The sequence below is a fragment of the Meriones unguiculatus genome, chromosome 12 (assembly GCF_030254825.1).
Source record: "Meriones unguiculatus strain TT.TT164.6M chromosome 12, Bangor_MerUng_6.1, whole genome shotgun sequence".
Lineage (NCBI taxonomy): Eukaryota > Metazoa > Chordata > Mammalia > Rodentia > Muridae > Meriones > Meriones unguiculatus.
The window spans coordinates 80,079,580-80,101,454 of NC_083360.1; the positions used below are offsets into that span (position 1 = coordinate 80,079,580).

At 46.6% G+C, this 21,875-nt stretch overlaps 1 protein-coding gene and 1 pseudogene across 1 annotated transcript; both read left to right on the top strand.

Annotated features, from left to right (window-relative positions):
• The first annotated feature begins 1,748 nt into the window (after window positions 1-1,748).
• On the top strand, window positions 1,749-16,864 carry Leprot (leptin receptor overlapping transcript). The gene is made up of 4 exons (XM_060365978.1): window positions 1,749-1,872; window positions 6,109-6,184; window positions 9,997-10,183; window positions 11,743-16,864. The coding sequence occupies exons 1-4, from the start codon at window positions 1,857-1,859 to the stop codon at window positions 11,857-11,859; spliced, it is 396 nt and encodes a 131-aa protein (XP_060221961.1). The 5' UTR covers window positions 1,749-1,856; the 3' UTR covers window positions 11,860-16,864.
• On the top strand, window positions 13,250-17,664 carry LOC110559043 (protein-arginine deiminase type-6-like; annotated as a pseudogene).
• Window positions 17,665-21,875: the final 4,211 nt, after the last annotated feature.

Here is a 21,875-nt window from a genome sequence, read left to right on the forward strand (position 1 = left end):
CACGGATAGCTAAGGATGGGAGGAGAATGGGATATTTAACATCCTGCAACCTAATTATTTAAGGTGGGAAAACCTACCGGTTGGAGCAGTTTTCTGAGTGCTTTTACAGGTGGTTCCTCAATCCCTCATTTTCACCAGGTATATTGTCTATGATGCTGGCAGATGCCTGACACTGCACACCCTATGTACACTTTTATCCTACACACACTTACAATGGTACAGTGGCTTATTTTGTCGTGGTGACAGTATGGTTAACAATATAAAGCAGAAAACCAGTTATATTGTAATAAGTTATGCAAACATGTTTCTCAAAATCACTTACTGTACACGAGGTCTTAGTGATCTGAGCATGTATTTTTTCCCTTTTCTTATAAGTTTAGAACTTTTAGAACTTCGTGGTTTTTGTCTTTCTAACTTTGTCTAAAGAGCTGTTTGGCACAGTTCCTATCCCTTCTGAAGAGATTTTGGACTGGATGGTTCCTAAGATGAAGATTTCCATGAAAAAGGTAAGAATAAAATGGTAGAGGCTAAAGAGATAGCTTAGAGGTTAAGAGCATTGAGTGTTCTTCCAAGGGTCCAGAGTTCAAACCCCAGCAACCACATGGTGGCTCATAACCACGTATAATGAGATCTGGTGCCCTCTTCTGGCGTGCAGGCAGAAAACTGTAGAAATAATACATGAATAAATAAATCTTAAAAAAAAAAAAAAAAGAAAATGGCTCTGGGGGAGGGAAAATTGGCCTTAGTTATTATTTGCTGACCCAAGTTGCAAATAATAGCTTTTTAGTTAAGGACACAGGAGAACTTCAGACCCAAAGAGTCTGTAATGACTGAAGGAGATAGACGGACACGGTAGTTTACACAAAATGTTATTGTAGCAAAGCAAAGCCAGCAAATCTATGCAAAAGTTAAGATCTTAGGAAGGGATGCCTCTGCGCCTGTTTTCTGGTGCCGTCACTCTCCCCCAATCCCTGCTAACGCCAGCTACACAGTTGCAGAAAAACACGCAAGCACACAGGAAGAGTCGTCCTGGTAAGCGTGGGGTGTAGTCCTGTATTGAAGTTAATTTCTCCCCGTTCTTGCCCTGCGCCTGACTTTCTCCACCTGATTTCTCAGGCAAGTTTCCTAGAATCCAGCCAGGGTAAAGGCGAGAGTCTAGAATCTCCTCAGGCAGCGTCTACGCCCCAAATCACCAGGGAGGTCTGGTCCCCAAATTGAGGGGAGGGGGTTGGGATTTCCAAGACCCCTGAGGAGTTAAAATGAAGGGTTTATTCTGAGGTAATGAAAGTGGGAAGGGTGCTGAGACTAGGAGCGGAGTTCTGGGCCAGACGGACGGTGCTGGGCGAGCTTGAACTGCTGGAACCAAGTTCCGAGGGGCAGGAATTCGGGTCAACAGAGTCCGGGTGTGAGCGGCGGAGGCGGGACCAGGGAATCGGGACCCGTACAGGAAGTGCTGAGCGCTGGTGGGACAGATTCCAGCCTAATTGGGTGTGAGATTGTGAGTGGCAGAGTCCGTAACCAGTAGAAGTTAGGTTCGGCATGGAGGTGTGGCCTTCTGAGGGCGGGGCACCACAGGCTGAGGGTGGAGCTCAAGGACCAGGGGGCGGGACCTAGTCGAGAGCTGGGCTGGGCGCTTGGGGGCGGGGGCCCCCGGGGCGAGGGCGGAGCCCAAGACCAGGAGGCGGAGCCTGGACGAAGGGGCGAGGCTCCGTTGGTTGGGTGGGGAGCTGATGCTGTGAGGGGGCGGTCCCTGCGGGGCGGGGTGTGTCCTGGATTCGCGCGCCGGCCCTGGCTGGCCTGGGTGGGGACGGCTTTTAGAGAAAGCCGGAAGCAGCGGCAGCCCCAGCTCCAGGGACATGGCGGGCGTTAAAGGTACTCCGCGACCCCCGCCCGCGGCCGGTGGGTGGGGTCGCTCCGGGCTCCGAGCAGTCCGGCTCGCGGCTCGCTGAGTGTGTGGGCTGCTGCAAACCCCGTCCTCCTGGGTGAGGGTGTGCTGCAGAGGTGTTTCCCGGAGCCCACCAAGCTCGCGCCCACGCCCACCAGACCCCTGGCCAGGGCTTCCTTTGTAGCTGTGTGTTCCACTGTCGTCCCCCGGGCTTCTCAGCTCCCCGAGGGTCACACCGGGATCCCACATCCTCACCTTCCTGCCCTCCGCAGTTTCCTGTGGCTTACAGAGGAGCCTTTGTCTCCAGGATGGGTGTTGGAAACTTGATCCTGTTGTTCCTTAGGGTTTTCTCGCTGGGCAGAATTAATTCCGGGCGTGTAGCTGTGGAAAGTAACCAGAAATACTCTGTTCTTCAGAGTATTAGGTGGGATCTTAACAAGACTTTCTTGAGTGTTTTCTCTACTGTCTGTGAACAAAGAAGTGGGTGTGCTGTTTCTGTTCTTGAATGGTGATAAAATTACCACCCTGATCTGTATGAAGGCCGTCTGCGCAGGCATGAAGTTATTGGAAGGCTTCCTGTTATTTGGACTTCTGATCATCCGCACAGAGTAGACTAACTTGCCTCTGTGTTGGACTTCCTTTCCTTGAAAACTGTCCACCAAGACCTTCCCACTTAGCAACATGTGTCCAGATGGACACAGTGGATATTCTTGCGGGTGCTGTATGGCTTTCTCTGTGTGAGCAGCTAGTAACAGACATAGCTGACCATTTCTGGAGGACTCTTCTATTGTATCAGCTGAGCAAACGTGGTTTACTTGAGCAGTGTTCACTGTATACTATATCCATTGGAAGGCAGTGCAGAAAACATGGAAAACGGTGTCTTGCTACTCCAGAGTGTTTAGTCATGACCAGAAAGCACAAAATAGTAACAGTAGTTTACGTATGAATGTGCTTGTGTGGTGATAAGGAACACAGGCTATGAAGTGGACAAGAACTTGGCAAAGTAAAAACTTTGCAGGTAATCTGTTACTAAGAGACTATACTGGAGACTTAGGATAAGAGATAAGTGAGAGGTTTATACTGAGTTGATGGCTTCAAAGGACTACATTGCTATGTGAGTAAATGAGGTGTGCTCAGAGACAGTTGGGGACATAGAGACAAGATAGTGGGGTGAAATTTGCCCTTTAAAAGAAATGTCTAAGTTGTAACTCCCTAATGCCAAATAAGGGTGTAACCTTATTTGTGAACAGCAGATATTATCAAACCGAGGTAGAACTGCCTTCTATGATCCTTCAGATCAGAGGGACATTTGTACATAGAGACTCACAGGGAAAGAATTAAAGACAGAAGCAGAGGGTCACAAGGTAGCTTGTTGCCAAGCGTTAAGACCTGAGTTTGATCTCTGGGACCTACACGATAGAAGGAAAGAACCAACCCTTACAAGCTGTCCTCTGACCTCCACCCTGGTACACACCTATAAATAAATAGATAAACTTAAGTAAGTAATTAAAAAAACAAACCAGTAACAGACATTGGAGTGTTATAGCTGCAAGCCATCGGTAGGTAGTACGGACTCCAGCAGCACGGGGCATTAGGCAAGGAAGCTTGTTCCCTACAGCCTTCGGAGAGAGAATGGCCCAGGCGACACCGACACCTTGATTTCGTAAATCCATTGTGAAGCTAACATGGATGGCCACTTCATGGGGGCAGGGCCCGACAGAAGAGGCGATACTTCAGCTGAATCTACAGGGCTCTGTAAGAGTTGGATAGAGAACAGAATATATTCATATGACCAGGGCAGGGGCCACGGCAGGCCACATCTTGTGCTTTTCTTTTTGTCAGGGTCTTGGAGGCAGGGTGGGGAGGATTGAAGTAGGGTCAGGTTGTCGTGAGCCTCCAGGGAGAGGACAACTTGCAGGCTCTGAAGAGAAACACAGAGGGCGACACATGGTCACCTGCTCCTCTTTGTGGAGGAAGGATCAGAAGATGCTCAGTTGGCAGCAGGCAGGCGGGAGGAAGGGCACAATGGCCGCCCCTACACAGCAGCACAGAGTTCCAGAGAAGACAGTAGTGCTGAGTGAGGTCCTTTGTGGCTTTGGCTCTGTGGGCACAGTAGTCCAGATTAGAAGCAGAGTTCCGAGGCTCTACTGTGGGCTGGAGCCTTTTGCTGGGAGCTTTGGGTTGAACTCAGCTTTGCAGAGGTCACGTGTAAAGAGACAACGGATAGACCTGAATTGTCTGTTAGCTCCTACTGAAATTCAGAAATGGCAGTGAGCTGGCAGGATGGCTCAGTAGGTAAAGGTATGTGCCATGTGAGCCCAGTGAGCTCGCTTCAATCCCAGGAACCCATGGGAAGGTTCAAGGGGAGCACTGAGTTCCCAAGAAGGTCCGCTTTACATGTGTGATAGCACACATGCTTCCTCCTACATCGTTCATATACACACGTTACAAAGAGGGGGTAGACAGAGAATACAATTTCTGAATACACACACGCAGGACTCTAAGGCACAAAGCAGAAATAAGGTTTTGAACTTTGAGAGATGGCTTTGAAACAGAAATCTTCATTAGTTACGTACTAATTATACTAGGGATTTTTCAGAGGAAATTTTGGGTGATTCAGCGTCCTGTGTGCTTGAGTTATCATTTTATCAAATTACATAGCTAGGTGAGTGGCAACTTGCCGTAGCCAGCACTGGTTGAGCCCCCTTTGTCCAGCACTGTGTATAGAGTATCTAATTTAATTTCCATAAACCCAGTGCAGTGGGACCATCATGGCCATTTTACATGTAAGAAACTAGGCACAGAGAGGGCCAGCAGCCTGGGGTCATGTGGTCAACTGGTTGCAGAAGTGACATCTGAACAACCCATTTTGTTGACTGAGAGTCAACCTGACAGGCTGTCCCACAGCAAAATGGAGAGGGAAAATACGTTCAGGTGTGAGTAGCCAGCGCGTGTGGGGAACAGATACTTAATACAGGGGCCACTAGATGGGGGTCATTTCCTATGAAGGCGTGGAAGCGCTCTTCCAATACCTGAAGTAGTTGTGCTTTGGGCACGTGATCAAGGGTATAGATCACATGGAAGCCATGTGGAATATAATTTAGGGAAAGAGAGCAGTCAGTGTTTAGAAGGTATCAGAATAACCTGTGGTATTCTGATACCCCACTGGTGTTCTCGACAAGCTCAGCTGACTGTCCTTCTCTGGCAAGTATAAAGAGAATCCGTGTGGTAGGGAGGGGCGGGTTCCTGCAATGGCTAGAGATCTTTCCACGTGCGCTTCTAAAGTGGTGGACAGAGGCAGTTATCTTAATCACTTTGGGCTACTATACCAAATGAACCACAAGCTGGGTAGTTCCACTTAATCCGGAGTTCTGAAGGCCAGGGAGCCCAAGATCGAGGAGCAGACAGAGCGAACGAGAGAGCTGTAGTTTCTTTCTCCCGTGCAAAGGACACTGACTCTGTGAAAATGACTCTACCACCACATCCTCATCTGGATGTAATGATGGCCTGAATGTATGCCTGTGCCTGCCTATAATCCCAGCTCTTGAGCTGTGGAAGCCGGAGGATCTCGAGTTGGAAGCCAGAATGGACTACATTGGGAGATTCCCTTTTAAACAAAACAAAACACACTCAAAGGTCTTACTTCTTAAGGCCATCTCACAAGGAGTTACGATTTTAAATATGTGAATTTAAAAGGTACATAAACATTCTGTCATAGAGTAGTATTCATTTGCTAGTCAAATGTGGCATCAATTAGTGAAATAAGTGAACTGCTACATTTGCTTAAATTTGTGACCTCTCTTTAGATTTTATATTTTAAAAAAATGTGTGTGGGTGTGCATATCACAGCACACCTGTGGAAGTTAGGAGAGTAGCTGGCAGGAATTGGTACTTTTCTTCCACTATGTGTGCCCTGGAGATTGAACCTGGATCCTCAGGCTTGGTAGCCGGTGCCTTAATCTGCTGCGCCACCCCTCCAGCCCCTCATGTCTCCTTTTAAGTGAAAATTGTTACTGAGATATATTCATATACCATATAGACTCAACCTTTTAAAATGTAAACTTCCATTGGCTTTGTCATATTTACAAGGTCATGCTGCCAGCACTGCCATCTAGTCCCATAGCATTCTGTCTTCCCTTGAACAAAACTCAATGCCCATTAGTGGTTTCTGGACTCTGCACCTCTGAACAACTACCTTTAACATTTAGTTGTGTTTTCCACAGCTCTTGTGGCACTATCCTTCAGCGGGGCAATTGGGCTGACTTTTCTTATGCTGGGATGTGCCTTGGAGGACTATGGGTAAGTTGTTTGAAAAAAGAAATTATTAGTGTGTGTGTGTATGTGTGTGTGTGTGTGTGTGTTTATGCGTGAGCCCATGCATCTGTACAGTTGTAATGTGTCTTCCTCATTCTCCTTTCTACCTTATCTTTTTCCCACCTTTGAGACAAGGTCTCTAAGTGTCCTCGGAGCTTGCTCATTTAGCTAGACAGGGCTACAAGCTGTAGGAATCCTCCGGCCTCTATCTCCCCAGTGCTGGGATTTCAGGTGTGCACCGCTGCGTCAGGCTTTTTACTTGGGCGCCAGGGTCTAAACTCAGGTCTCTGTGTTTGCACAGCAATCGCTTTACCGTACTGAGCCATTTCCTTAGCTCTCAGAGGAACTTCTGTCTGTGTCTCCGCTACTGTTACTGGCAGAGCCTGGTCAGGGTAGCCCATGCGAATGCATGAGTTAGTGAAATCTAGACTGAGCTTTCAGCCCCTTCAGATACCAGTATTCATAGAGAGAAGACCTTTTTTCAAGAAATGGATGTGTTCATTTAATAAGCAGTTGTTAAACACTGAATCTGGAGCAGCTGGGGGTGTGAGAATGAGTCATGTCCCCAGGGGCTTGCTGTTGTAGTCGGGAGGGAGAGATGGACAATTAATAGAGACAAGAAGAGTGCAGAGGCCGGAGGAGGACAGACCTTAGAAAGCAGACATATGCATTTCTCACCAACCAACAAGAGTTTGTATGCATCACAGGCAAAGGGAACAGTCTTCATCTATACCCCGCTAAGGGGGATAGTCAAGCATGTAGAGCCAGCTCCCTGGGGCTTTGTAGGCCCTGTGGAGCAGGTTAGATTACGTGTGGCCCAGACAGCAGGAGCTGGGAAAACAAATGGCATTAGCTGAAACGTGAGGCTAGGTAGGAACGTGCTGACTGAGACTGTAGCCGGAGGATCCTGAGGGGCCACTGTAAGAGATGAAGCAAAATTGGGTCCTGGTGCCGTGGAAATGGACCGTGCAGGTGGCAATAGGTTTTATCTACTGATATCGGGGCTCAAATGAGTTCCTGCCAGCTGCCCAGGTAAAGGGCTTCAACCTAACATGTGTGACTAACACCAGCTGGAGCCATCTGTTGTGACCATTGTCTTGGGTTTTTTTATTGCTGTGATAAAACACCATGACCAAAAGCAACTGAGGGGAAAAGGCTTCCCTTCAGTTTACAGTTGTAGTTCATTATGTGGGGAAGTCGGGGCGGGAGTTCAAGTCAGGCACTGGAGGAGACAGGAACTGAAGCAGAGGCCCTGGAGGAATTCTGGTTACTGGTTTGTTCCTCATTGCTTCCTTTCTTATACACAACTGGCTTTGGGTGGCACCAGCCTTCCATAACAATCATAAATTAAAAACAACAAAAATTCCCCACAGGCCAGCCTGTAGGCCAGTGGTTCTCAACCTTCCTAGTGCTGCGACCCTTCAACACAGTTCCTCTTGTTGTGGTGACCCCCCAACCATAAAATTATTTTGTTGCTCCTTCATTATTATGATTTTGCTACTGTTATGAATCATAATATAAATGTCTGATATGCAGGCTATCTGACATGCAGTCCCCAAAGGGGTCATAACCCAAAGGATGAGAACTGCTGCTCTAGGCCAGCCTTATGGAAGCATTTTCTCAAGTGAGAGTCTGGCTTCTCAAATGACTGTAGCTCTGGTCAAGTTGGCAAAAATCTAACCAGGAAAACATTGCTGAGTTCAGATCTGTCACAGACTTAGAAGCCATCACACAAATTGTTTAAACATGATATAAGCAAAAACATTTGTTCAGAGTTTGCACAGCTCTTGCCGTATTCTCGTTTAGGGATATGCTGTTCCCCTTCCTGCCTGGGAAACCAGAGCCTAAGAGCGGGGGCAACCTTGCTGACTGTACAGCAGTAGACAGGAGACGAGGATTCGGCTCCCCGCTGTGGCTCTTGGCCTCAGCCCTGTGTCCTTCCATGACTAATTGAGTCACGTGTCTGAATTCCCTGTAATGCACTGCGTCTCTGTAAGGTGAGAGCGGCACACATCATATCACTACCACCATCAGGAACAGTAACTTGGGATTCCCGTCTGCATCGGCAGTTGGTAAACTACAGTGTAGCTGCTGCCTGCTTCTGTGGTTAAGGCTTTGTTGGGACCATCGTCACTGCTTTTGCACCACAGTGGCAGGAGTGTAGAGGTGAGGCCGAGACCCGTGGTCGCCCAACCACTCATGTTTTCTGTTTGTCTCTTACAGAAAAGAGTTTGCCAGTCTTTGGTCTTCCCATTTAGTAAATGATGTTCCTTTTCATGTTTAAAAGTTGTGTAGGAAAAGATTGCTTCCACACTAGATGTCCTCTTGTTTCTTACTCTTACTCTTCATGGGGACAGTCTCCTAGATTTAGTGCCTCAGAAAACTGCCGCGGTAGTCCAGGGAGAGAGCAGTGCTCTTTGTTGAGAGGCATCAGGTGACAGGTCCCTTCTCTGGAGCTTGCTTTGTCCTGATATCACCCAGGAGCTCCTTGCAACAGTGTTTTCTGCTGGTTTCGGAAATATATTCTGATAATCTCTGTAGTTTCAAACGAGCCCACATTGATTATGTCCATCCTGAGTCTGCTTGCCGGAGGTCCCTGCCTTCTTGCTTCCTGGTTATCTCCTGACTTCCTGCATCAGTAGCTTCGCCCCAGCCTGTTCGGGGGTGCTCGCTGTGTGGGTGGATCTGCATGATTACAGCTTAGTGATGATGTGTGTCATTATGTCATGTGTTTATTATGATGACTGGCTGGTGTGCTCTTTAATGGGTGTGTAACTGAAGGTGGCAAGGATGATAGATTACTTTTGAAAGTATAGGGCAAACACAGTTGAAAATTCAGCGGCAATTCTTAGCAACTGCAGATGGTTTGCTCCTTTGCATTAGATTATATTTGTAATCTTTTGTAATAAAGGTGGGATTGGGTGCATCTAGTGAGCAAATATGCATTTCCATTGCTTCCATTTCCCCCTCAACCTATTCAACAAGTACAAATGGAACATACCATTCTAGGCTCTGGAGAGAAATGGAGATTGACTAAGACAAATCACGTCTTGTTCTGATGAGCACAAAGACACCAAATGGTGCTATGCAGAAAGCTAGAAAGGGGTGCTAGAAGCGAGGATCACCCGAGGTCACCTTCTAGAAGGGATCTCCCAGCTTCAACTGTCTAGCAGGTGAGAAGAGCCCAAAGCTGGCCTGACATCAGAGAGTGTGCAAGGAGCAGGGCAAAGGCTGCACGGGCTGTGGGTGAAGAGAATGAGGGCGAGACAGTCCAGAATGGATAGAAGAAACATGAGGCAGCAGATGAGAAGCCTTGTCTGTGTCTCGTTTTAAGTCACTGGAAGTTTTCATGCATACATGCACTCAAACGATCTTCGTGAAGCTAGTGTGCGCAAGCCACTGCATTATATGTTCTATAGGGAAAGCAGAGGTGGCCTTTGACCATCCCGTCCTTAGAGTTGCTGGTCAGGGCCAGCAATGTAGCTGAGCGGTAGAGTGCTCGCCTAGCATGTACAAAGTCCTGGGTTCGGTCCCCAGTACTGCAGATCTTTACTATAAAAAAATATGTATGTTTCTCAGTCATACAATGTATAGTTGTTTCTTAACATAAGCTGCATATATATTAGTGAATAAGTAATATTTTTCTAACTTTATTTGTGCCTGGTAGAAATATTCTCATGTCTTAATATTCACAATTGATTAATGTTTTTACTAAGACATGTGAAATAGTGATGTTGAAACAATAGTATGCCTTTGAGTTAAGATGTAACTTTTCTTTTGGGTTCCACCGACAACAGCGTTTACTGGCCCTTGTTCGTCTTGATTTTCTACGTCATCTCTCCCATCCCCTACTTCATTGCCAAAAGGGTCTCATATGACTCTGATGCGACCAGCAGTGCCTGTCGGGAACTGGCATATTTCTTCACAACTGGGATTGTCGTTTCTGCCTTTGGATTTCCTGTTATTCTTGCTCGCGTGGCTGTGGTGAGTTCTGTTTTTTATTGTTTTACTCAGCGGTCAGGATTTGCTTCAAAGGCCAGTGCCTACCACCTCAAGTTCATTGTCATGGCTTCAGTTTTCCTTGAAGCCAGCTCTGGTTTTAGTTTCTCTCTCCTATTGGAGATTCATTAGTGTCTCAGTCATATTTTCAGAGTTTCTCACTGTTTCTCTTACGGTTTTTAGTCAAACCATATGACTTCTTGCTTTTTCTGTATTAAGCTATTCTCTTCAGTCATTTTTATATTCCTGCCTCTTAAACAGTGGGGCAATCCACTGAGACAATCAAATAATGCTTTCCCAAACAGAAAAGAAAGGCCATATCAAAGTAGAACCAGGGACTTACTTCTTAAGAACTCTGGGATAGAGTGAGGAATATCTAGTGAATGACATAGCCACACCTAGTGTGGGCTTTTTTTTTTTTTTTTTTCTGGACTGGAAAACAAACATTGTGCTATAATTTATTCAGTTTCTTGATGTTCTCTGACTCTCCCACTTTTTGTTTTTATCTGCCGACCACATTGGCTATCAGTTATATGCAACCTTATTTGTTTAGCATCAAAATATCTTAGGAACATTTGCTTTTTATGAAATGCCAAGATTAAAACCTCAATACGGTCAGCACTCCAAGAACATGGTGGTGGCCTGATGAAAATGTATGCTAAAGTATACTACCTATGAGGAGGGCAATGATAAGTATACTGTAGGAGTAACCTGGAGAGAGAAATGCCAGCTGCTGCTTGATATGGGCCTTGAAGACCAAATAGGATTTTGATTAAAGTAGAGAAGGCTGTTGGACCGGCACCCAAGTGTGAAAATAAAGTGTGTGGGATAAAAAAAAAAAGGTGCAGGATGAGGAAGCAAAGAAGAGGTACTGAGAGTGAGGCCAGAAAGGTTGCTGCAGTCTGCTAAGCCAGAGCCCCTCAAGCTGTGTCAGCTTGAACTTTACTTAAGCAATGCGGAACTGATGCCCTGATCACGGGGTGGCTGTGGCCTCATTGGTCAGCTTAAGTATTGCTGGAAGTGTTCCTGTTTTCAGCATTGAGGCTGTTTGGTGAACCTGAAACAGAAAGGGAAAAAGAAATGCCCACTAGAGGGTACTCTCATCCCTAGCTGTGTCTCCTTAATAGAACCATCTGCCCAGCTGGACTGCCCCTTTCATTTAAACATGTTATTGCTTAACATGTGTCTTGCCTAGAAAAGAAGCAAACAGATGTCTAACTTTCTAATTCCTGTCCTCTGTGAAAGAGGGAACTCTTTGCACCTAACGTTGTAATCTTGCTGACTGTATTTTGCTTGAGGCAGTTACTATCAACTAAGAACAATTAGAGATTCGTCTCATAGAAAGGATGTTAGGACGACACTAGACTTAATTAGCAAGCATCATGGAATCACACGTGACAGGAGGTCACTGTCCTCCACCCATGGCGCCACTCACCGTCTCAGCAGCCTTGTGTCATGTTTCAGTGGGGGTTTCTGATGCAAAGACTAAGAGACTCACAAAGACGACAATGTGAAAAGGACATAATCCTTCTCTTGTGTTTCAGATCAAGTGGGGAGCCTGCGGCCTCGTGCTGGCCGGCAACGCTGTCATTTTCCTCACAATTCAAGGCTTTTTCCTTGTCTTTGGAAGAGGAGATGATTTCAGTTGGGAACAGTGGTAGCGCCTTACTCGGAGGGAAAGCATGGAGTTTCTTAGCGTTTGTACTGTATGTATATGTGTGCACGTGGTGTTTTCATACAGACTTTAATATGCTGAGGTTTTTTTTTATATACCTTTATATCATGATCATCTTAGGGAAGATGTTGTAAACAAAAGATGAGTTTTATTCCTGGCAAACAGATCACTGCATTGACTCAACTGTTACCATGGTCTTGTAGACAGCCACTTGCTTACCCAGGGTGTCCAAACCTTTTGCTTTGGGATGCGCTTGGGTAGTCAGAGACACTGGGACAGATCTGACATCCCAGAGTTGGCTTTCTCTCCCTGCTGTATACTCACCTCAGAGGGAGTTTTATCCATCCGAAGCATCAACATCAGCTAGTGGCTTCTCGGGGATGTGGGATCCGAAGCCCCCATCAGACCAGGTGCGTTTGATGAGATTCCACACTTGTCTCATGCCTGTTGAAGCGAGAGAAGTGTCGTCATAAAGGAAGAAAAATTATCATAGCTCCCTTGTCTTCTCCTTGGCACAACCACTTGGCACAACACCTTTCTGGGTGTTGTATGTGCATTTGCAAAAAAAAAAAAAAGTTTTCCTGTCCCATGTTGAGAATGGGCTCAGATCTTGCTGTTTCTAACATGTTGTATTGTTGCTCAGATGTGAGGGGCCTGTTCTTAGGAGGGAACAGATAAGTCCTCATCATCCAAAAGCAGTGGCTGTTTGCACAGAATAACCAAAAAGCCCCCCTGGGTACAGGGAGAGAGGCTGGGCTGGAACTGGCCCCTGCGTTAAGTGGAGGGGAGGTTAGACAGTTCTTTGAAATGCACACTGTCATCCCAGCACTTGGGAAGGCAGAGGCAGGCTGATCTCTGTGTGAGGCCAGCCTGGTCTGCAGAGAGAGTCCAGGACAGCCAAGGCTACACAGAGAAACCCTGTCTCGAAAAAACAAAAACAAAACAACAATAAAAAAAACCAAGCAAACCTGTTTTTGGAGGCGGGGGTCATATTAACTGGTTTGGATTGTCAAGCCTCAACTGTTCTCATCCATACCACCTCAAGCTGGGCAGTACAGTGCAGCTCCAAGCTGTAAGTGGAGCTTGGGGGCTCTACTTGGCAGGTCCTGGGCTAGCCTCCTTGCCCAGACGTGTCTCCAGTTTCCCACGGGGTCCACAGGCTGAAAGGGTCTTTCCTCTTCCCACTGCCCCCCTTCACTCCTGAAGATACCAGGGAGAAAAGCAGGCTCACCTTGAACCCTTAACAAGGGAGTGGACTGGAGCATTCCTTACCCTGCTAAAGAGGAAGGCAAGGTGGCACCAACGCCCTAGGCACTTACTCTGGTGGCCTTGCCAGAGTACTCTCAGTCTGTCCACACAGCCCCACCCACCATTGCATGGTGGGCACCGAAATCACCTTGGGCATCAGTGGGTGTGTACCCCAGAAGTGGGAGTCCCTCGTCATCCGTGGCTCTCTCTGCCAGGGTCTTGCTCCACATCTCCGGCACAGTCATTACTGAGAAGGCACATGCTGTAGTCTGGCAGCCAGCGACCCGACACACAGAGGCAGGAGTGAAGATGGTGTCGCCCAGCCCCAACGTGACGAGGACAAGGTGCTGGTCCCCATGGCCACAGCTGTGCTGTGCCTCACCAGCACTGAGCTCTCCCTGGAGGCAGACATCTCTTGACATAGACAGCTGGGCGTGCCAAGTGACACGCAGGCCAAGAAAAGATGGTGTGGGGCCCAAATGGCTGGAGAGCCATCCTCCTCGTGAATTGTAATCCTGGTGACACCGGCCGGCTCAATGACCAGTCCAGCGAGCAGAAGGTTGTCAAAGAAATGCAGACCCTGTATCAGATGACTGTGGAGGGTCCCACCAGCCTCCTAAAGAACTACTAGCTTGTCCTCCATACCTCTGAAGAAGAGGCGATGAAGGCAAGAGCCTGCTCGTGCTAGAGAGGCACACCTCTGCCTATAAATAAGTAGTGGGACCTGGCAAGCCTGTCTATGCCCTGGATCCCTTTGATAAACCTAGGGATCTACCTTCTTTCTACCTAGAAGCCATGGAGTTCCATCTGCCAGCTTCTCAGGCCTGATCTCCTTCTCTGTCTCCCTAGTGGAAAAGGCTCTTGACCGGTCAATCGCAGAGACCCTGCTCTCTGCAGTGATGTTCTGAGTGGCACCGTATGTCTTCTTGCCTAGCACCTAACTGCCTCTAGAGGTTTACCTATGCAAGGAGCTGCAGCTGCAGAGCTTTGTGAATATAGTGACAAGACGAAGCAAGAAGAGCAATGTGCAGGTGGCTTCTGTCTGTGAGGACCCCGGCTGCCAGGACAAGTGGCTACAGGATGAGATGGCTCTGTGCTATCTTCAGACTCCCCACAATATGGTGTCTTTCACTCTTGACTCCCCTTGGGTTTTCCCATGAAATACTCCTGAGTCCTGGTGTTGGCTCCCTGATTCAACAAACTAGAGGACCACCCAGTGGCCAGCCTAGATCCATTGGAAACCTAATAGTGTCCCCACCTGCCAAGGCTCAAGGCAAAGACTACTCCACTAGGCAGGGTCCTCATTGGTGGCAGCTTATACCCAAGTTCTGAAAGCCTGGACATGAGCAAGGCTTTGCAGGACTTCCTGTGTGTCCAGCAAGTGCAGACCCCTGTGGAACTCTCCTCAGACTGGTAGATGACCGGCCATGTGGATGAGTTCGCGTGCTTTGTCCCTGAAAATGACAAAAAATGATGACAGGAAGGGCTTCTGCATGCTGTTGGCCAGTCCCAGGGCAGGCTACAGCTATGTGAACAGAAGCAGAAGGAGCACCACGGGGATGTGACCCTTTGTGAAGATGGCAGAGCAGAGCAGCTCCTTTCTAATGGGAAGGCTGTCCGAGCCATTTCCCAAATCCTGGCCAAGAAGAACTTGTGAAAGCAGAATGACTGTGTGGAGAAGAGTATCAGCTTGAACCGTACCCTCCTGAGGGAGGACCTGGGACTGGTGGACAAAGATGTCATCGCCTTCCCTCAGCATTTCTGCCTGGTGCTGCTGACAAACACCCCCTCCAGCCAGCAGACCACAAAACTTCGCAAGGCCATGCTTCCCCAACATGCTGCAGATGATCGTGTTGGGCAAGAACATTGGAATTCCCCAAGTCCTTTGGTCCCCAAATCAAGGGCACCTGCTGCCTGGAAGAAAAGGGCCTATTGATTACTAGAACCCCTGGGTCTCAAGTGCACCTTCATTGATGACCTTGACTGCTACCTGAGCAACATGGAAGACGCCTGTGCCGTCTGCATTCAGGTGGTAGAAGATGACCTCTGAAACCCTGGTACCCTAGTACCCTGCACCTGCCTAAAGGTTCCATGCCTCCATGTCCTCACCAGATAGGAAGACTCAGCCTGGTTGTATAAGACTCTAGAACGAGGCTAATATGGAGACACTTCTGGGCAGGGAGACCATCCTAGGACCTTCCAAGCCCTAAGTTTGGATCTCCCAGGGTCCACTTGGAGTTCTGTTTTACCAATAACTTGGAGATGCACTACCCAACTTGAGGATGGTATGGATAAGAGAAGTTGAGAGTTGACAGTCCAAAACCACTTATGTGACCTCCACATCCAAAAGGTTTTTTTCAGTGTTGTGAACTATAAAACCCTGTTTCTTTGGTGTGGTTGAGCTCTAACATACACCTTTAATCCAAGAATTTTTATTTATTGTAAGCAGATGATTATGGTGTGGTTCAGCCAGCCCTAGCACACACCTTTAATCCAAGAGCTTTGTGTACACAGGATTTAGTAAAGTTAACCCTACGTCAAGAAGTAGAGCAGGAAGCCAGCTGACAGGGATTGAAGAGTAAGAGGGACTTTGAAGGTATTTAAGACAGCAGGGAGAAGTAGAAGAGTCTTTAGCGCCTCAGCTCTTGAGCTCCTTGGCCTTTGGCTCTTCTGAGCTTTTAGCTTTCTAGCTCTTGGGCTTCAGCTCTTTAGCTTCAGCTCTTCAGCTCCTTGGTCTTTGGCTCTTCTGAGCTATTAGCTTTCTAGCTCTTGGGCTTCAGCTCTTTAGCTCTTGAGCTCTTCAGCAACTTGGCTTTTGGCTCTTCTGAGCTTTTAGCTCTCTAGCTCTTGGGCTTTTTGAGCTTTGAGCTAAAAAGCCTTTGGCTTTGGGTTTTGGCCTTTACCTCCTGGGCTGTCAGCTGAGCAAGTGATCTTTTTGGGCTTTTTCCTGTGGAATGTCAGCTGAGTAGAAACGTCAGCTGGGTGCTTTCTCTGCCTCCCTGAGCTAGCAGGTTTTCACCCTAGCATCTGGCTCGTGAGTATTCATTGGTAAAATAGAACAGTTGGGATTTTCGTTTTTTTTTTTTTTTAAACATTTCAAATATTCTGCAATACTCTCCCTTCCAGTGTCCTCCCCCACCCCCAACTCCTTAGCATTCTTATTTGCTCTTGTTGGTGGCTCTGACCTTTCCTGAAAGGATATGAGAAGCAAAAGTAAGCAGAGGATGAGGGCTTTATTGAATTTACACATTGGTGCACTTTTTGTCCTTTGTATTAAACTTGATGTCACCTCCACAGGAAACAGGGATCACATGTTGGTTCTTGTTATAAACAAGTTTTCTAGCTCATTTTTTTTATCTGGGACCTATCAGGAGAAGGAAGTGAAAACTATGACCACCTAACGAAGATGTTGTCAGCGGTCTTAAAGCACAGTGATTGGCAGCATGTTGGCAGAGTGTTCAGAGCACGCTTCCTTGAGGCTTGTGGTCTGAGGAATCAGCACTCCTGGCCAGTTTGGTGTGATGCTGGGACCAGGGGATGAAAGGACAGTGGACAGTGTGCAATGTTATTCTCTGGCCTTGTGCATGGCATTATGTTTTTAATATTTTGTGTACATACAGAATTGTTAAAGTTGTCATTTCTAGTATTTACATTAGAAAAATTATTTAGATACTCAATCATTTTAAGCAGCATTTTTAATCATGACACTTGCTATTGTAATAAATTTGACTTTTAACACCAAAGGAGAGTTGAACTGCATAAGTCTTCAGTCTCAGTTTACCTTGCTTATAAGATGAGCAACAATTTCTTGACCCTTTTGAATGGGCAGTTTTGAGGCATAATCTTAGGATGATAGCAGTGACTTCTGTGATACCATTTGAACGTCCAGTGGACTGCAGTATCTCTTCTTTTCTTCATATGACAAAGCCATCCATTTATTCAAGTGTTTTTGGAAGTGCGTTTGTTATTTGTTTGTGTACATTTCAAATAACTGAGATAGCTTTAATACAGAAGCTTAAAGTATTGCTTCCCCCCCCCCTCCCTTTTCTTTTAAGATAGGTTCTTACTCAGTAGCCCAGGCTACCCTCAAGCTCACTTGATACTTCTGCCTCACCCTCCCGAGGGAGTATTGTGATTCCAAGCATATACACCGCACCTGGCTTAAGAATTACCTCTTGATTTTATTTCTAGAGTGATGCAAGGTATTTGTAGAGAGTGTTTGAGGGGCTGGAGAGGTGCCTCAGTGGTTAGAGCACTTGCTTTGGCAGAGGACTGGTGTTCGGTTTCCAGCACCCACATCAGTTGACTCACAGTAATTCCAAGGGATCCAGTGTCTTATGGCTCTGTGGGAACCTGCACATACACACACAGGCATACACATATACATTAAATAAATAGATCATTAAAAAAGTATTTGGAGTGATAGATTATTAGATTTGCTGTGCATCTAATAGGAAAAATAGTTATCTCATAGTGCCGTGTATTATACTCAATAAATGTTAGCCAAATAGGAATATTTAATACAGTTTTCTTCTTGGTCACAGTGGTGGATGTCTTTTTTTCCTTCCAAGAAGTATCAGTCCTTATATTGTAGAATATATTTAAAATTTCAGAGCACATTGATCACATTGTAAAATGGAGAATTTACTTCAAAGACTTGCCCACAGGTAAGACTTCTTGTGACAGGACTAACACATTACAGGAACTGGCTTACAGGGGAGTGGGAAACACCCTTCTGCAGCCCTGTTACTGTGAATGGAGGGCAGATAAACTGCGTGGACACTGACCTGTGAGACTGAAGGTTCCCGCCTGAGTGTGAAATAGGAGGAAAGACAGTGGGAGTTTCTACCTCTTTTCTTCAGAACAAGGCTGGCTTTTCCTCGCCTGGTGCCTGTGCTGTCCAAGTACCGTTCTCTTTCATCAACTTTCTCTTCCAACCAGGACTCCTCTTCCTACCCTGCCCTTTCCTCCCACCTCTCAGGTTCTTCCTTCTTCAGCTTCACTCCCGTCCCCTTGTCTCTCCCCATTAATCAGCTTTCTAGGTACAGCAGATAACCATGTGCTACTCAAACTCATCTGATTCAGTTTGTTTACAGAAGGAATGGATGCTTCTGTCTTCTCCCCCCACTTCTGAAACTGGTGCTGATACCCGCGTGTAGCCCTTGTGCTGCAGCTACACGCTCGTGAGAGTGCCTCCTGACCCACTGCTCAGTCACAGGAAAAAGAACAAGCTGCCCAGCTATGTAGAGAAGCACAGTAGTGTTTGGGATGGGACAACCCACCCTCACCTCGGGCCGGGGTTCTCAGTTGTTTTCGTGTTCATAGATGTTTATCTGACCCCCACTAAGGAACTCAGGTGCATTTTTTTATAGACCCAGAAATCTACCTCTGAGTCACCTCCTCACCGAGGGTTTTTCCAGAAGCTGAGATTCTATTATGCCTTGGGATCCATCCTATTTGGAAGGGAGACCAGAAGATTTGTTCTCTAGTGCTTTTGTCAGGATAACCTCAGTGTAAATGTGAGCAGTCCTCAGTGGAAGCAGTCGCTACCTGGAAGGAGTCCATTACAACTGAACGGGGGATGGTCTCCCTCGAGAGGTGCAGATTTGGGTGCAGAGGAGTGGCCAGGTTAATCCGGACTGTGTTGTATGGAAGGGGTGGAGAGATGCATCCGTGGATGAAGAGCTTTGCTACCCAAGTGTGAGAACGAAGTTCAGGTTTTTGGCACCCACATAAAAAGCTGGTTAGGCACGGTGGCCCACCAGAAATCCCAGACTTGGGATCCTTGAGGCAAGTTGGCTAGCTAGACCAGCTGAATTGGAAAGTGGAGAGCAGTAGAGAAAAAGGCCTGACAGAAACTTTGATCTCCACAGGCACCCCATATACCTGTGTTCGCACAGATGCATGCATGCACAGGTACACACACACGCACACAGTGTGATGTATTGGAAGAGGTACACATATACATGAACTGACAGGGAAGGAACTATCGGTCCTCACGTTCCGTACATTGGGGAAGATCTCATCTGATGTTTGTAACCGGGTTTAGGCTGTTGGATTACAGAGAAGTTAGTTTTTGTGTTACCTCATTAGTTGCACAGTTCAGTTACTAGAAACAGAAATTGGACAATGCTGATGTGAGTGTTAAAGGTTCACGAGAATGAACAGTTCCCAAGGAAAACCAGGAAGTAACCATTTTGAAAGAACCGCCCATCCTTAGCCCTGGGAACACAGGCCAGGTGGAGCACAGCACACTTTGGAGACACAGCGTGTCCCTTCAGTGTTGACTGTCAGAAGTGGATGCCATGGCACTTCTCACTCTTCCAAATGAGTGGAAGTGTTATTTTTTTTCTCCTGGAATAATTAAAACTTAGCAGTGCTAATAATTATCATGCAGTTATTAATTGCCAGTGCTTTGGCTAAAATCTTTATCCTTGATGGCCATTCCCTTTATAAGTTAAAGCATGAATGTACCTGTGCTTCTGTCTCAACGCTTTGTAGTCCCTTTGTTATCACCTTATTCTACCAAGTTTAATGATTCTTAGAGCTCCCCTCAAACCGTGTGCTCGTTGCTCGTTCCCCCGACACAACCACACTTTCCTAGCATTTTTGTTACAGAACAGCTTGTATGCCAACAAGCCAGTTTGGGCACCTGCCTTCCCCTTCTTGAGTTGTTTTGAGACAGGATGTCAGTATGGAGCTCTGGCTGTCCTAGGATTCACTTTGTATATTGGGATTACTTCACTCACTGAGATCCTCCTACCTCTGTCTCCCGAGTGCTTGGATTAAAGATGTGCACCACCACATCCAGTCTTGTCATCTGCCTTTAATAAGCCAATTAAAAGAGTCAAGTAAATAGAGAAATGCATGAAATAAAACTAAAAACTAGGAGGAGAGAAGAGCCATAGAGGGGGCTGAAGGGAGGATAGATTTGTTCAGTAGGATGACATTGGGATGAGGGACAAAGACCTAGTGACTTAAGTCCCTCTTTTGAGTCCTAACACAAAGTTTGGGATTAAGTGCCAGGTCTGTTTGTAATTAAGCAGCGTGGTCAAGATGTGGTCGTGTCCATCACTGTCTCTGTCCCAGGCTTTCCTCAAGGAAGGCTGGCAAATTACCAGCACTGTGTAAAATCTCTTTCAAGAGGCAGTTTCCTCCTTTGGCTGGAGTTGTATAATCCATAAGGAGTAGAGTTCAACAGAACCTTTCATGCTCTACCCTCACAATGCTGTCTGTAGTGAGCTCATAGTTCATAGGGTTCGGGTCCCCAATTGTGGGGACAATATGGCAATAGACGGCAGACATGGCGGCGGGAGCTGGAAGCAGAGAGCTATCTAGGACTCACACCTCAAACTACAAGCATGAAGCAGAGTGAACTGGAGATGGCCTATGGCTTTGAAACCTCAACGCCTCCTCCCAGTGGCACAGTTCCTCCTGGAAGACTTCTCCGAACACCGTCCCCAAGATGGGGACCGAGAATTCATACATGTGAGCTTATGGGGGACATTTTCATTCAAACCATCACACTTCTCTGTACCTTTCATAGGCAGATGACACACAATTCTATTCCTAGGGCAGAGTCCTCCAACCCCAGAATTGTATATACAACTGGCAGTGTCTCCTGTTCCCTTGAGTATCAATGTGCGACAAAGTCGAGCTCTTGAGTCTCATTAAGCTTCCAATTTCTTGGGCCGAAAGACTTGGAATGTATGAAAGCTTCTCACTTTTTGCCATCTTACAACATTCACCCTCTAGAGACATGCAATCTATGAGTTTTTGTGTGTGCAAAGAGCTGCACAACCACCACCTCGAATTTCAGAATGTGCTCACCATCCCACATGAGATTGCTCATGCAGTAGCAGTTACTTATTTCCATTCCCCACCCCTAGTGACTAGGAAACCCCATGGCTTTGCAACCCATTTCTGTAGGTAACTGGCCTACAGTAGATCTGGGAAGTCATTCATTGTTGCAGCTCCAGATTTACATGGGGTGGAAGGACTCAGCTGGCTGTTTTGTCTCTTACCCCAGCAAATCGCTTAAATATTTAGATAGATGGTTCTCAAAGTGGACATCCTCAGAGCCCTTCTACATTTATTTTTCACAGTACTTTACAGAAGCTGTCTAAAAAGTGCCCCTGCTGGCTGCTAATGCAATGTGGTTCGAGATTATTCTAGTTTTTAGACATTTCTGAAATTCATGTGCATGTTAAAATGTGAATTTTTAGAAACTGCCTTGTTTTTTGTTTTTTTTTTTTTTCACTTAGTGCTTCCTTCATTGCTTTTTTCCAGTTATACCTGCCATACTACCCGCAAACCCATGATAAGTTTAAATAAGTGGCTATTTAAAAATTCCCCAAACAAGTTGAAAAACAAAATAGCCCCTGAACCGCTGTTATGGTTTCAATATGAAGTGTTCTCCACAGACTGATAGTGTGAACACTCTGTTCCCAGCTTTTGGTGCTATTCTGGGAGGCTGGGGAAATGTTAGAGGATAGCGACAACATAGAGAGAAAGGTCCCTGGGCATGGGTCCTTGAAATATTTCATCGCAGGCCCCTTCTCTCTCCTTCCTGTCCATCATGAGAACAGCTTCTGTACACTCCTTCCACTAGCAGGCCCAGAAACGCAGAGCCGAGTCACTGAGGACTGACCCTCTGAAACTGAGCTAAATAGCAGCACAGAAAGCAATTGGTGCAGTTAGGAACCGAAGGTAGGTGCTAGTGGGGGCACTGGTCAGGTTATGGTAATAGTGAAA

Excerpts from the sequence above, each read along its gene's own strand:
- Leprot (XM_060365978.1), top strand. Across the intron at positions 6,185-9,996 it reads TGTGCCTTGGAGGACTATGG|CGTTTACTGGCCCTTGTTCG; the intron begins GTAAGTTGTTTG and ends CACCGACAACAG. Across the intron at positions 10,184-11,742 it reads TTCTTGCTCGCGTGGCTGTG|ATCAAGTGGGGAGCCTGCGG; the intron begins GTGAGTTCTGTT and ends CTTGTGTTTCAG.